A 15,422-nucleotide genomic window follows, 5' to 3' on the forward strand; every position below is an offset into this window, starting at 1 on the left:
TCAAACTATAGCCTTCATCAGAATTTATTGAAAGTGTTGAAAGGGTTTGTTAAAATACAGGTTTCTGGGCCATAATCCCCAGTGTTTCTGACATAGTAGATCTGGAGGGGACCCCAAAATTTGCATTTTTAACAAGTTTGGGGATGGTGTTAATGCTACTGGTTTGGGAATCACTGGTCTAGAGCAAGTGGCATCTCAATTGAACCTTGAAGGACTATGTACGAATTGGCTAAATTAGGTGTTTGTATTAATGAGGGGAGGGGGAGGGGCAGTACAGGAAAAAGAAGGCAAAGGTTCAGATAGAGGACACCGCATGTTGTTCAGAGAGACCTGCAGGATTGTAGGAAGGCAAGAATGGTGAGCAATGAGCCGGCTGAAGCAAGGAGGGACCAATTTTTAAAGGCCTTTTACCATCCTAAGGTAGCTGAATTTGGGTGGAGAAGCACAGGACTGTAAACAGGAGAGAAACAGGATCAGAAGTGCAGTGAGGAACGTCGCGGTGGCTTTAACGTACAGTGTGGCCTGATGGTGGGAGAGAACAGTAAGGATACTGGTTAGGAAGCTACTGTAGGAAATAGGTTGATGACCACGAGCTGTACAGTGGCAGTGAAAATGGAGAAAAATAGAAAGATGAGAAAGATGTTCTCAGTATATAAGAGGTAGCAATTAAATTCCTTTAAAAATATTTTTTTATGGCTGTGGCAGGTCTTAGTTGTGGCACATGGCCTCTTCGTTGCTCTATACTAGTTGTGCACAACTAGGCTTCTCTCTAGTTGTGGCACCCTGGTTCCGTAGTTGAGGCAGGCGGGTTTAGTTGCCTGGCCAGAGATTGAACCTAAGTCTCCTGCATTGCCTGGCAGATCCTTAATCACTGGACCTCTAGGGAAGTGCCCAGAAATTCTTAATTATGCATTTGGTGTTTTGGAACATAGAAGAGGGAGAAGTAAAAGTTCCTTCCTAGGTTTCTGCTTTGAATAATTAACTGGTACTTGTCATTCAGACAGGTAATACATGAGCAGTGGGTTAGAGGAGACAGAAATTGAGAGAGTAATGATTTTATTTTGGGACCTGTTGATGTCCAGTGGATCACTGAGTCTACAGATCTTAAGCTCAGGAGAGTGATCTAAATAAACCAAAGTTACAGATTTGGGACTCCCCAACAGGTACATAACTGAAGCAGAGTCGTGGTTGGAATTTCCCAGGTATAACATGTAGAGCAAAAATAGAAGGTGACAACATTTAGGAGATCCTTGAGGAGCAGTCTTATTTAAAAGGAAGGCTGAGGCAGAGGACTCTGTGCTGGAAACTAAAAAATTGCTGACAGAGGAGTAGGATGAAAACCAAGAGACTATGACATAATGGAAGCTAAGTGCTTCCGCCAAGGCAAAAGCTGAAGAGAGATCAAGTTAAATAAGGAGTAACATATCAACTAGAGGGACTTCCCTCATGGTCCATTGGATAAGATTCCACCTTCCAATGCAGGGAGTGAAGGGTTCAATCCCTGGTGGGGGAGCTAAGATCCCATGTACCTTGCTGCCAAAAAACCAGAGAAGCAATATTGTTACAAATTCAATAAAGACTTCAAAAATTTTCCACATCAAAAAAAAAAAAATCTAAAAAAAAACCAAACTAGCAATTAGATATTTGAAGAAGATAATCATATAACCTAAGTATAAGCCCTTACAGTAGTTTTGTGAGCTCAAACATGAAGTGTGTGGAAAGTGAAAACGTAGAGGTAGGCATATAGTGACAGCCAATTCCTGGATTGCCATTGTTTTTTTATCATTTCAACATGATTTCTTTGAATTTATCTCCTATTAATGAAAACTGAATATATACTTTAAATATGCCTTTTTGTATTAAATTCTGGAGATTTTTTGTAGTCCTCATATATATTACCGTGTTCATTGAGAATAGTGAAGCCTTCTCAACAGATGATAGCTTAAAGATTTATCTATGAAAAAATAGTAGGAAAAGTAATCTGTATAAGTTTAATGGTTGCACTTTTTCTATAGCTGTATTTCATATAAGTGCATGTCTAAGGATTTCACTTTTAGAACTTGGTTTCTAGGCAGTGATCCCACATAGACTAACAAGAGCTCATTTTTTAAAAGATGTAGCAGAATTTTCTCATTTTAAGGCAATCCTATAAAAATGCATCTTATTCCATTTTACAAAAACCAATATCCTGAAATGCTTAGACTGCAGTGCAGAGTTGTGTTACTGTATTTTCTAGTGTTTGAAAGTCAGTAAAATCGATAACAGGAGGCTCACGAGGGCTTGGCTTTGATTTTTCCCTCTCTGGAAATGAGATTTGGGGACCTGACAATCTTGAATTCTCAGACTCTATGATAAATACCCATGGAAAAAATGAAAATGTCTGATAATTTGGAAACTGGTTTCTTGACTAAAAGATTACTCTACTGGGATCATATAGATTTCCCCTGCAAATAACAAGCTCATCTGGTCAAAAAGTAGTATATTTTAAAGATAATTATTTAAAAAATTGACTATTTGCTCTCTTTGAGGTTTAGAGTTTCTATATGAAAATCTTCAAGTAACAGAAAAGTTAATGACTTTCCACATCTTGGCCATAGAAAGAAAGTATAAATCAACTATTTTTCTCTGAAGCAGTGGTTCTCAACCCGGTGAAAACCCCTCAAAGTAACTTGAAAAATCCCTAGGAGTTCCTCTGGGTTAAAGAAAACTTCCCCTCTTGCCAAACATTTCCATCCACTGTCCCTCAAAGACAACATTTCTCTGGTTTGGACTTTGCTATGTTTTTCCCTTCAGTTAGAATATCCCCGTATATCTTTTCTACTTTCCTCCACTTCTGTCAATTGATATCCATCAAAGATAAGACTAACTACCACCTCTCCTCTTTATCTAACTTTAAATGGAGTAAAATCTATAAAATACCGAATCACTGTGAAACTGCTAGTTTCACACCTGAGACTAATATCACAAATCAACTATATTTCAAGAAAAAAAGATGATAACAGTGGGTATAATTTGGGAACAAGTACAACTGATTCTTAACAGGCAGCAATTCAATTACCTGGAGCAGAAGTGTTTGAGGCCTACTAGAGGGAGGCATGCGTTTGCTACCAGTGCTAGTGTGTTTCACCCAGGGAATGGAGAATAACTGCTAATCTGGTGAACTACAGATCTTCCTTGATTTTCAGTAGAATTATATCCAGATAAATCCATTGTAGATTGAGACCATCATTAAGTCGAGAATGCATCTAATATACCTAACATCATAGTTTAGCCCAGACTACCTTAACTGTGCTCAGAGCAGTTATAGCAGCCTCCACTTTGACCACATCATCTAACACAAGGTCTATTTCCCAATAAAATGTTGAATATCTCATATAATTTTTTGAATACTGTACTGAAAGTGAAAAACAAAATGATTGAATGAGTACAGAATGGTTGTAAGTGGATCAGTTGTTTAACCTTGTGATCCTGTGGCTGCCTGGAAGCTAAGGCATCAGGAGAGAGTATTGTACCACATACCATTAGGCCAGTAAAAGATCGAAATTCAGATTCAAAGTACAGTTTCTGCTGAATGCTTATCACTTTGTGCCATCGTAAAATCAAAATATCACGAAGTTGAACTGTTTTAAATTGGGGACTGTCTGTAGTTAAACGAGTAATTAAAGTGATCTTTTGCATTCTTATTTTATACTAGAACCTTCCTGGTGTTGTTCCACATTAAAATTGAGGATAAGTATTTTATTCAGAATTAAATAAATTCACACTGTGTGTTAGCTGCAGGACAGTGGGGTTAAAGATATGGGTTAAAGTGAAAGTCGCTCAGTCGTGTCTGACTCTTTGTGATCCCCTGTGCTATAGCCCACCAGGCTCCTCTGTCCATGGATTCCCCAGGCAAGAATACTGGAGTGGGTTGCCATTTCCTTCACCAGGGGACCTTCCCGACAACCCAGGGATCAAACCCAGGTCTTCTGCATTGCAGACAGACTCTTTACTGTCTAAGCCACCAGAGAAGCCCAGAAATATAAACAGGGGGAGGATAAATATGAACCTGCTAGAAAATAACTTTCTTTACTGGATATTAATTCTAGAAGAGCTATCAAAGCCCTGCATTGAGAGAAAAGATAGTAAAAAAATCTAGATTATTTCAGGTGGCTAAGTTTCATTTCTGGATTTATAATGATTTTTATAAATAATTCATAGGAACATTTCATTTAATAAGTTGAAAGAATGAGATGGAGGAGGAAACAGAAAAATCGAAAAGATGAATTCATTTAGAAATTGATTATGGATACCCTTATAGTACCATAAACCATTATGGTAGTAAGTCATAACTTTGTGACCTAAAATATCAGAATGAGAGTGGGGAGTTAAAATCAGCTAAGAATATTCTGGAGATGATATTAAAGAAAGGATAGCTGGAAAGATCCCAGGAGTAAGGTTGAATTTTGTCTTCACATCATTTTCAGAGATGAAACAGTTCTTAGATACCATGTAATCCAGTAGTTCTCAACCCTGGCTATACATTTGAGTCATATATACACCAAAAAAACAAATGTAGTTCTTGTAAGTCATATCCCAGTCTTCTTTAATGCAGTAGTCTTATTGAGGGGTATTTAAATATTCCTTATTTTTTTTTTGTACTCATAATTATTTTTCATTATGTGATACAATGATGACAAAGGGAGGCCACATAAAATGATTTTCAAAAAATACCTTTTATAACATTCTACTATAAAGAATAATTCATTTAAGGAAGTTTTTGACTTAGTATAATGTAAAACCCAACTACTAACTTTCAGGATTATTTTTTGAGCCCTTAGAAACCCGGTTTGAGCAGTGTTTGCCAATGAATCTTTCTAAGGTCCTGAGAATTTTCCTTGAAATATTAAGACATACTCAAAAGAATTCCATCCTACACAGATCTGTTGACTCACTGACCTCTAACACAGGATATTTGTTCTGCTATTGGAAGATAAAATAGAATGAAATTCAGTAAAAGTAATAAGCAACACTTCTTCTTTTTTTTTTTTTTAGTGTTAAAATTCTGCCTAAGTAAGTTTGGGTAGATTTAGATTTCACCAGGAAAAATCAGGTATTTTAGAATTTTACTTCCTGGGTGTTAGGTTTGCCTTCACATTTTGATGTCTTGCTCTCCCAGGGTTTTGAAGGTGTTTCTTTCACGAACAGCCCAGCGGATTCCATACATGACTGGTGGACGTGTCATGAGGATGCTGGCAGTAATACTCCTGGTAGTGTTCTGGTTTCTTGTTGGCTGGACATCATCTGTTTGCCAGAATTTGGAGAGGCAGATTTCACTCACTGGCCAAGGGCAAACATCAGATCACCTCATCTTCAACATGTGCCTCGTTGAGCGCTGGGATTACATGACAGCAGTCGGTATGTGGTCACTCATTTTGTGCAGTTGTCTTGTCGTTTGCCCACTAGCATTACAATGGACTTCCTTAGAAGCCTTGCCAAACCCTTTCACAAACTCTAAAAGAATTTTACATATTTGGTTTTGGTGAAACAATATTATAAAAAGGACAATAATGATATGTGGAATGCAAACTTTTGCTGGGAGTCTCCATTATTTTTCAGAGGTGTGCAGCTTTGTTCAGAAAATGTCCTTCTTTGTGCAAGAAGGAGAAACACAGTAAGTAAAGGCAGCTTCTTTATACAGAGACTTTCTGCTTTCCATCCTAGCAACGTGTCGCCATTGGGCTAACAGTATCGAATCTTTTGACTTATTTCTTTATTTGCGGAGAAAAAAGGAAATGTGCTGGTATTTTTAATATAGTTTGGGTCCTATGATATATCAGACTTGGTCTCTATAGAGTGCTCTGGGCAACATTTCTAATTTATCTTTCCTCTAAAGATAATTTATTGGGAATTCTCTGGAGTTCTGGTATTACACAAGCACAGAACCTTGCTACTTGTGGGGAGTAAGTTATGTGACTGAGAAACTGCAGATCATAGAAGAAGCCCATGATGAGTTGGGCCATGATGAGATTATTTTTCTGGTACCTCAGTTTTTTGAAAAATGAGAAAGAGAACATTCCATAGGAATTTTTCTGTTGTTAATATTGGGCTATTTTTAAACTAAGCCTGCAAAGATACAAAAACATTTTATTATTTTGTTGTCATTCCCCTCAGTCAACCAGGGACAAATCTTAACTTTCTTTGGCAGATGTCAAAAATAAAAACATGAATTTAATTCCCATTATCTATCTCCCCCATATTGGCAGTTGTTTGTGGAATGTTCACATTTAGTATTTTGCTAGAAGCTCATAAAATGTGTACATTGTTTACAATTTGAATAGAATAATATTTTTCTGGAGAGGGTATTTTAGGACTCATATAAGCCTGATATCTGTAGTAATAAAGCAATGTGGGTACATAAAGGGAATGGTTGTAGCACTATAATAATATATAAAGTCTGTCATCATTATTTTGATCAATAGCAATGAAAATATCTGTAGTTCCATATCAGTAGATATCAATATCAGTATTAGAAGATAAAGCGTGGAACCATGGTAGCAAGCAGTTCTGATTCTGACTTTCATCTGAATGTGAAAATTAAACAAATTGTGTAGATATAAAATTTCTACGTAATAGAAACCTGTAACATTAGTTTACATTCTTCAATCCAGGTTGACCAAACTAGGAAAAATCATTTCCCAGTGTTACTATGAAGAAAAGCACATTACATTTCTCTTATGTTTTACAAAGAATACGACATTCAAAATACAAAATGAGGTGTCATTAGGCTGGCAATGACAAAGCAGAATGAAGCCCAAGAATTTGCTCTGTGACAGGTTCCCAGGTGATGCTTCTGCTTTTGGTGTGAGACCACACTTTGAGAAGTACTGCTGTATGTCTTTCTCCATTCTAATGATGCCAACTCCAAAATCCCTGAATTTGGGTTGTGTGTGTGAGGCGGGTATGGGTATGTGTGTCTTCTAAAAGCAACCTAGATTGAACTTACTGATTTATCACATCACTTTCTGATTCTCCAAATTCCTTTAACAGATTTTCAAGACTCATAGTAAACTTAAGCAGCATTGTTAATCCAGCATTATTTACAATGTATTTTAACACTATCCTCTTTTCCAGTTAGGCATTTCCTTCGTGTTTCACACAGTTCCTACACACCTCCACCACTCCTCCTATCAAAGGAAATGTTCTTTATACCTCTTTATAATATTCTAAATATTACCCATGCCTCAAAGAACTTCTCTTTTATAAAGATTCCTAGGTTCTAGTCCAAATGATTGTCTTCCTTCATTGAACTACCACTGTACCAAGGGACTTTACCACCTAATTTTGCTTTTGATTCTCACTTATCTTTATAACCCAATAGTTAACTACCTAATGAGAGGAATAAGTCTCTTATATATTTTATATCTACCATAAGGTCTTCAGTACTAGAGACATTATAGGTATTTAGTGGATCTTGCTTATCATAGAAAATTCTTATATATAAAGAAAGTTTATGTAAAATGAACTACAGGTTACTGTCAGTTCTGTATTCATATTTATTTCTACATAGAGATCACAAATGTGACCTTCTTTAGGGTACAAAATACTTTAAAGTAAAAGACTAATGATAAGGTATAGAGATCAAGAGGTAAGAGGAAGTTAAATGTTTGGTGATAATATTTTAATCTTTTAGTGATTATTTTTGTCCTAGTGAGTAATTTACTGAACTACTGAAACACCTTAGTTTCAAACTTACAGTTTTCTTACAGTGACACAATTCTCTGAAGAAAACTCAAGACACGTGATTTAACAACAGGAACAAATATTTTAAATTAAGACTATCTTGAAAACTCAAGAGACATGTGATTGCTGTATTTTTTCACACTGCCTTACAGTGGTTGCATTTATTTCTCTTTTGGCATGTATCATTAGATAGTCCATATTTAACCCCTCTTAATGTTTGCTAATGTGTGCCTCTTTGCAGTTCCCTTTATATATTTCTATAAGTAGCATGTTTACCATTAGATTTTTTATATCCAAGCTGTTATTCAAGAATAAATTAATGTATCTTCAGTCTGCCAGAAAGAAGCATGTACTGAAAGCTAAATTATTCCCCATTTCCTAAACAGAAATAATTCTGTGCAGGCTAAGGATGGAGATAGGCTTTACCTTGAAGTTGTTGTGAGAAATCTGTGTCAAGAAGTTGTGTATACTTATATTAGTGTCAGGAGTCAATTTCAAAAAAAAAAAAAAAATAACCAAAAAAGTGCTGTTAATATATTGATAAACTTGGATCAGTTTTACCTGTCTGAAACTGTTTTTTTTTTTTTTTAATACAAATTAAAGAATCATTTGAGTGTGATACTAGTTTTTCCACTGAGGTAGAACTCTAGTTAGAAATATGAGTTGTAAATTTAAGGAATGGGTCCTTCCTACTTTTTGCTCACTCCAGAACTGCCCATGTAGGTGATTTTCCTACCACAAGTGTTTCAGAGGAGGAATCAGGTATAGAAAACTACTGGGAAGAAACCTAATTCTCCTCTTGCCTGGTATATTTTAAACACAAAGGCAGACAGTGTGTTCAGTAATTCAATTAGTTGTACGCCAATGTTTAGAAGGAACTGAGGAGAATACAGTAACACCTACTGAGTTATATAGGGAAATTCTAGAATAGCAATTGTTTCTCAGGATTTAAATACTTAATTCTCCTAGAAGATTAGGCTATATTGTGACAGGTGAAATGTGGTATGAGCACCCTTTAATGAGTACTGGGGAAAATAGATTAGACTTCCTTTCCATCTGACTTAGATTAATGTTCATGATTTAGGTTCATTTACATGCATCATTTTTTATTCTAATGTACCATATGCCTTAATCCTGCTGCATCATTTGTTACCATTTTTAAAATGTATTTTTAATTTTCAATCAAAGAAATGAAAGCTTGACTGCATTGACAGGCTTGAGCTATATCATGAGAAACTCACACATACTGTTTTTTGGGGGGTGGAGGGTTGTTTGTGTTTTATGTTGCTTTATTTATTTATTTTTTTAGTTTTTAAATTTTATACTGTACTTTATTGAATCATAATCAGTGAACTTGTAATATATTTAAACATAATGACTTGACATATGATACATTGTGAAATGATTCCCCCAGTCAAGTTAATTAACATATTCACCAACTCACATAGTTTCCTGGGGGGGGGGGGGGGGGTGAGTGTGTATGTGTAAGAATGCTTAAAATCCATTCTCTTAGCATATTTCAAGTATAGTTACTGTGCTGTACATTATATCCTCAGAATGTATCCATCTTTTAACAACATCTGTAGCCTTTGACCAGTCTGTCCTTTGATAACTCTCCAAGTTATCCCTAACAATTTCAGCCCATGTCAATCACCATTGTACTGTTTCTATGTGTTCAATGTGGTTTTGTTTTGTTGTGTTGTGTTTAGATTCTATATATGATACACTCATACTTTTTGAAGGTCTTCTTGATAGTTTCTTGAATGAGTGAAGTAGAGATTATTTTCCTTGTTTATCTACATACTACTTCTGAACAATGTTTTATTTCTTTGAGGAGTAGTTATGATGCTGAAGGGCTGAGAGAAAGGATAAATTAGTTTTGTTCCTTTATTTTATCCTTACAGTGCCATTTTTCTTTTTAGAAGTGAAGAAATTTGGGGATGGGGTCTTGGGGCAGTGCCTAAAGGACATGGAGCAGGAGTAATTAAGATATCTATAGTGGGCATAGCTTCTAAGGAGTTTCAGCTCCCCCGTGGAACTGTTGGGTTTTAAAGGGTGAAAAATTAAGATGGGTGAAAAAAGGTTTTGTTGCTTCAGTAGATCGCCTATAGATTAACTCTGTTGTCAAAAGATTTTGGCAGCTCTTTTACTTGTACTAAAATGACTATCATAGTTTAAAAACAAGCTGCTAACCCATATGGACTGCAAATTCCAGCCTGTTACACCACCATTCCACTCCTATGTCTGCAGTAACTGTGGCGAGCAGAGAGCCTTCTCCTGAGGTTTAAGTATGGAGGAATAAGAAGGTTTGTGAGTTTTCCTGTTTCAGCTCACTGAGACCCATTCCCCACAGTAGTCAAAGCCAACATCTATGCCTCTAGTAAGTAATAAAGCAAAAGAAAGTCTCCAACGAAGGAGGTAATTTAGAGAACAGTGGTTAGGAGAACCAGGAGACCTGGGATCCAGATTCTGCTCATGGTGAGTCAGCAGGAGTGGAGCCAGCATCTCCGTGGGCCTGTCCATGGCGTGTCCTACGGCCCAGCTCTACCCATTCCTTCCTTACTGCTCCCTGGAGCTGAGAAGGGGGCAGGCATTCCCGGCCCGCAGAGTCCTAGTTGTGAACTCCCAGTTGTGAACTCCCGGCAACATCCATCTTCTCCATGCTTCTCAGATGAGTACCCTGATTTTACAACAAACAGAATTCCTGCAACTCACTAACCACCCCCTTCCTGGCCACATCCACACACTCAAAAATATATCCCTAAGACCACGTGGTCTCACAAAGTCAATCCTGCCTTTAAAATTCTACCACAAGTATCCTTTTCATTGTTTTCACCACTGTAAATCTCACACCTATCTTTATTCAAATCAAAGAAAAGACAAATAAGCCTTCAGAATATCAAGGTTTCTGTCTGCAGCCAAACCCTGGAATGCTGGAATTTGAGCTGTTTTCGAGCATTATTTAGTTGTTTGACCTAATGATAACTTCTGTGCAGTCCACCATATTATTAGAATAAAATGGAGTAAGTTTACCTTGTAAATTTTCAAAGTGGATAGGATTTAGAGAAAAACAGAAGACAACATTAAAAGAAACACTTGGAAAAGGAAGGCTAAATGTTTCATTTATATATTTAGTTGTGCCATGTAAAAATAATTTTTATTTTATTTATTTATTTATTTTATTTTTATTTTTATTAGTTGGAGGCTAATTACTTTACAACATTGCAGTGGGTTTTGTCATACATTGACATGAATCAGCCATGGAGTTACATGTATTCCCCATCCTGATCCCCCCTCCCACCTCCCTCTCCACCCGATTCCTCTGGGTCTTCCCAGTGCACCAGGCCAGAGCACTGGTCTCATGCATCCAACCTGGGCTGGTGATCTGTTTCACCCTAGATAATATACATGCTGTTCTCTCAAAACATCCCACCCTCGCCTTCTCCCACAGAGTCCAAAAGTCTGTTCTGTACATCTGTGTCTCTTTTTCTGTTTTGCATATAGGGTTATCATTACCATCTTTCTAAATTCCATATATATGTGTTAGTATGCTGTAATGAACTTTATCTTTCTGGCTTACTTCACTCTGTATAATGGGCTCCAGTTTCATCCATCTCATTAGAACTGGTTCAAATGAATTCTTCTTAACGGCTGAGTAATATTCCATGGTGTATATGTACCACAGCTTCCTTATCCATTCATCTGCTGATGGGCATCTAGGTTGCTTCCATGTCCTGGCTATTATAAACAGTGCTGCGATGAACACTAGGGTGCACGTGTCTCTTTCAGATCTGGTTTCCTCAGTGTGTATGCCCAGAAGTGGGATTGCTGGGTCATATGGCAGTTCTATTTCCAGTTTTTTAAGAAATCTCCACACTGTTTTCCATAGTGGCTGTACTAGTTTGCATTCCCACCAACAGTGTAAGAGGGTTCCCTTTTCTCCACAGCCTCTCCAGCATTTATTGCTTGTAGACTTTTGGATAGCAGCCATCCTGACTGGTGTGTAATGGTACCTCATTGTAGTTTTGATTTGCATTTCTCTGATAATGAGTGATGTTGAGCATCTTTTCATGTGTTTGTTAGCCATCTGTATGTCTTCTTTGGAGAAATGTCTGTTTAGTTCTTTGGCCCATTTTTTGATTGGGTCATTTATTTTTCTGGAATTGAGCTTCAGGAGTTGCTTGTATATTTCTGAGATTAATCCTTTGTCTGTTGCTTCATTTGCTATTATTTTCTCCCAATCTGACGGCTGTCTTTTCACCTTACTTATAGTTTCCTTTGTAGTGCAAAAGCTTTTAAGTTTCATTAGGTCCCATTTGTTTAGTTTTGCTTTTATTTCCAATATTCTGGGAGGTGGGTCATAGAGGATCCTGCTGTGATTCATGTCGGAGAGTGTTTTGCCTATGTTCTCCTCTAGGAGTTTTATAGTTTCTGGTCTTACATTTAGATCTTTAATCCATTTTGAGTTTATTTTTGTGTATGGTGTTAGAAAGTGTTCTAGTTTCATTCTTTTACAAGTGGTTGACCAGTTTTCCCAGCACCACTTGTTAAAGAGGTTGTCTTTTTTCCATTGTATATTCTTGCCTCCTTTGTCAAAGATAAGGTGTCCATAGGTGCGTTGATTTATCTCTGGGCTTTCTATTCTGTTCCATTGATCTATATTTCTGTCTTTGTGCCAGTACCATACTGTCTTGATGACTGTGGCTTTGTAGTAGAGTCTGAAGTCAGGCAGGTTGATTCCTCCAGTTCCATTCTTCTTTCTCAAGACTACTTTGGCTATTCGAGGTTTTTTGTATTTCCATACAAATTGTGAAATTATTTGTTCTAGTTCTGTGAAAAATACCATTGGTAGCTTGATAGGGATTGCATTGAATCTATAGATTGCTTTGGGTAGAATAGCCATTTTGACAATATTGATTTTTCCAATCCATGAACACGGTATGTTTCTCCATCTGTTTGGGTCCTCTTTGATTTCTTTCATCAGTGTTTTATAGTTTTACCCAAAACCTATGGGACATTGTAAAAGCAGTGCTAAGGGGAAGGTTCATAGCATTACAGGCTTACATCAAGAAATAAGAAAAAAGCCAAATAAATAACCTAACTCTACACCTAAAGCAATTAGAGAAGGAAGAAATGAAGAACCCCAGGGTTAGTAGAAGGAAAGAAATCTTAAAAATTAGGGCAGAAATAAATGCAAAAGAAACTAAAGAGACCATAGCAAAAATCAACAAAGCTAAAAGCTGGTTTTTTGAAAAAATAAACAAAATTGACAAACCATTAGCAAGACTCATTAAGAAACAAAGAGAGAAGAACCAAATTAACAAAATTAGAAATGAAAATGGAGAGATCACAACAGACAACACTGAAATACAAAGGATCATAAGAGACTACTACCAGCAGCTCTATGCCAATAAAATGGACAACTTGGATGAAATGGACAAATTCTTAGAAAAGTATAACTTTCCAAAACTGAACCAGGAAGAAATAGAAGATCTTAACAGAGCCATCACAAGGAAGGAAATCGAAACTGTAATCAGAAATCTTCCAGCAAACAAAAGCCCAGGACCTGATGGCTTCACAGCTGAATTCTACCAAAAATTTAGAGAAGAGCTAACACCTATCTTACTCAAACTCTTCCAGAAAATTGCAGAAGAAGGTAAACTTCCAAACTCATTCTATGAGGCCACCATCACCCTAATTCCAAAACCAGACAAAGATGCCACAAAAAAGGAAAACTACAGGCCAATATCACTGATGAACATAGATGCAAAAATCCTTAACAAAATTCTAGCAAACAGAATCTAACAACATATTAAAAAAATCATACACCATGACCAAGTGGGCTTTATCCCAGGAATGCAAGGATGCTTTAATATCTGCAAATCAATCAATGTAATACACCACATTAACAAATTGAAAGATAAAAACCATATGATTATCTCAATAGATGCAGAGAAAGCCTTTGACAAAATTCAACACTCATTTATGATTAAAACTCTCCAGAAAGCAGGAATAGAAGGAACATACCTCAACATAATAAAAGCTATATATGACAAACCCACAGCAAGCATTACCCTCAATGGTGAAAAATTGAAAGCATTTCCCCTGAAATCAGGAACAAGACAAGGGTGACCACTCTCACCACTACTACTCAACATAGTGTTGGAAGTTTTGGCCACAGCAATCAGAGCAGAAAAAGAAGTAAAAGGAATCCAGATAGGAAAAGAAGTGAAACTCTCGCTGTTTGCAGATGACATGATCCTCTACATAGAAAACCCTAAAGACTCTACCAGAAAATTACTAGAGCTAATCAATGAATATAGTAAAGTTGCAGGATATAAAATTAACACACAGAAATCCCTTGCATTCCTATACACTAACAATGAAAAAACAGAAAGAGAAATTAAGGAAACAATACCATTCACCATTGCAACAAAAAGAATAAAATACTTAGGAGTACATCTACCTAAAGAAACAAAAATAATTTTTAAATGTGCTAAGAAGCATAAGGGCTTCCCTGGTGGCTCAAAGGGTAAAGAATCTGTCTGCAGTGTAGGAGACCTGGGTTCAATCCCTGGGTTGTGGATATCTGCTAGAGAAGGGCATGGCAACCCACTTCGATATTCTTGCCTGGAGAATCCCCATGGACAGAGGAGCCTGGTGGGCTACAATCCTGGGGTTGCAAAGAGTCAGACACAACTGAGTGAAGAAGCACAGAAGAAGCATAAAACATTATTAACACAAAACGCCTTTGCAGCATGGCAAAGCAGAGGATCACAGCTTGAGAGTCGTTTGTACTTTGAGGTTGCTTTTCTCCAGCCCTTGTGGGTGTTCTAAGATCACCAACCTGGGACATCTTCAGTGTCAAAAAACTAATGTCATTTCTCACTCCTTTGCGTGACCCAGACCTTTGGAAAGATAACTTGAAATTACTTTCATTATGGTGTATTAATTTTTTAAAGGTTATGGTAGTTAACTGTTAAATAAAATGTTATTCCTTGTAGATTAAAAGTGGAATACCTCAGTTTTCTAAAAGCCCTATTTGAATCTTTAAATATAAACTCAATTCCCTTTTTAACTATACCCATGCCTCCCATCAGTCGTTTGCCACCAGAAATTATTTTCTAAAGCAGAGGCACAACATATATTTCAACTCCCATGAAATAGCACTGCAAAATTTGGTAACATCTGCATATTTTCTTTACTGATTGCAGTGCTGGTCTAAAGTTAATTATATGAAACTGACTTTTTTTCCTCAGCACAACTTTTATAAATTACATTTAGTTTAATTGGTACTTTGAGTAATAAATTGTTTTTCTGCTGGAGCATATTGTTTGATATTGCTAATGAAATGATTTTAATGTTCAGCTTAGCTGTTTGGAGGAATCTTATTTTGTCTTGTATTTTTAAACGTAATTTTTCATTGTAGCACACTAATTAACTTGATAACTACTTTCCTTTTTTTAAAAAAAGGTGTTTAGTATGACATTATATAAAAACACTGCTATAAGTGGCCAGAAGATAAAGTTTTCATAATTCAGTTTTATGTGGATCCTTCAACTGCAGCACATTTTTGTACTAGTGTTATTTAATAATATTTTGTATTCATCATTCTTGAGTGTCAAGTACCACACACTTAGTGGCCCATCAGTAAATATCATTTGCCTTTATTAATCATAATGCCAGTATGATCTTTAAAT

At 36.5% G+C, this 15,422-nt stretch overlaps 1 protein-coding gene across 1 annotated transcript in view; it reads left to right on the forward strand.

The window, feature by feature from the left end:
• The window catches only part of GPR158 (G protein-coupled receptor 158), a 290,632-nt gene that overhangs the window by 258,812 nt on the left and 16,398 nt on the right, over window positions 1–15,422 (forward strand). Inside the window, exon 7 of the mRNA XM_043884892.1 lies at window positions 5,159–5,397. Within this exon, the coding sequence (XP_043740827.1) occupies window positions 5,159–5,397 (239 nt within the window). The remainder of the gene's footprint in view (window positions 1–5,158; window positions 5,398–15,422) is intronic.

Source organism: Cervus elaphus, chromosome 23 (genome assembly GCF_910594005.1).
Source record: "Cervus elaphus chromosome 23, mCerEla1.1, whole genome shotgun sequence".
Classification (NCBI taxonomy): domain Eukaryota; kingdom Metazoa; phylum Chordata; class Mammalia; order Artiodactyla; family Cervidae; genus Cervus; species Cervus elaphus.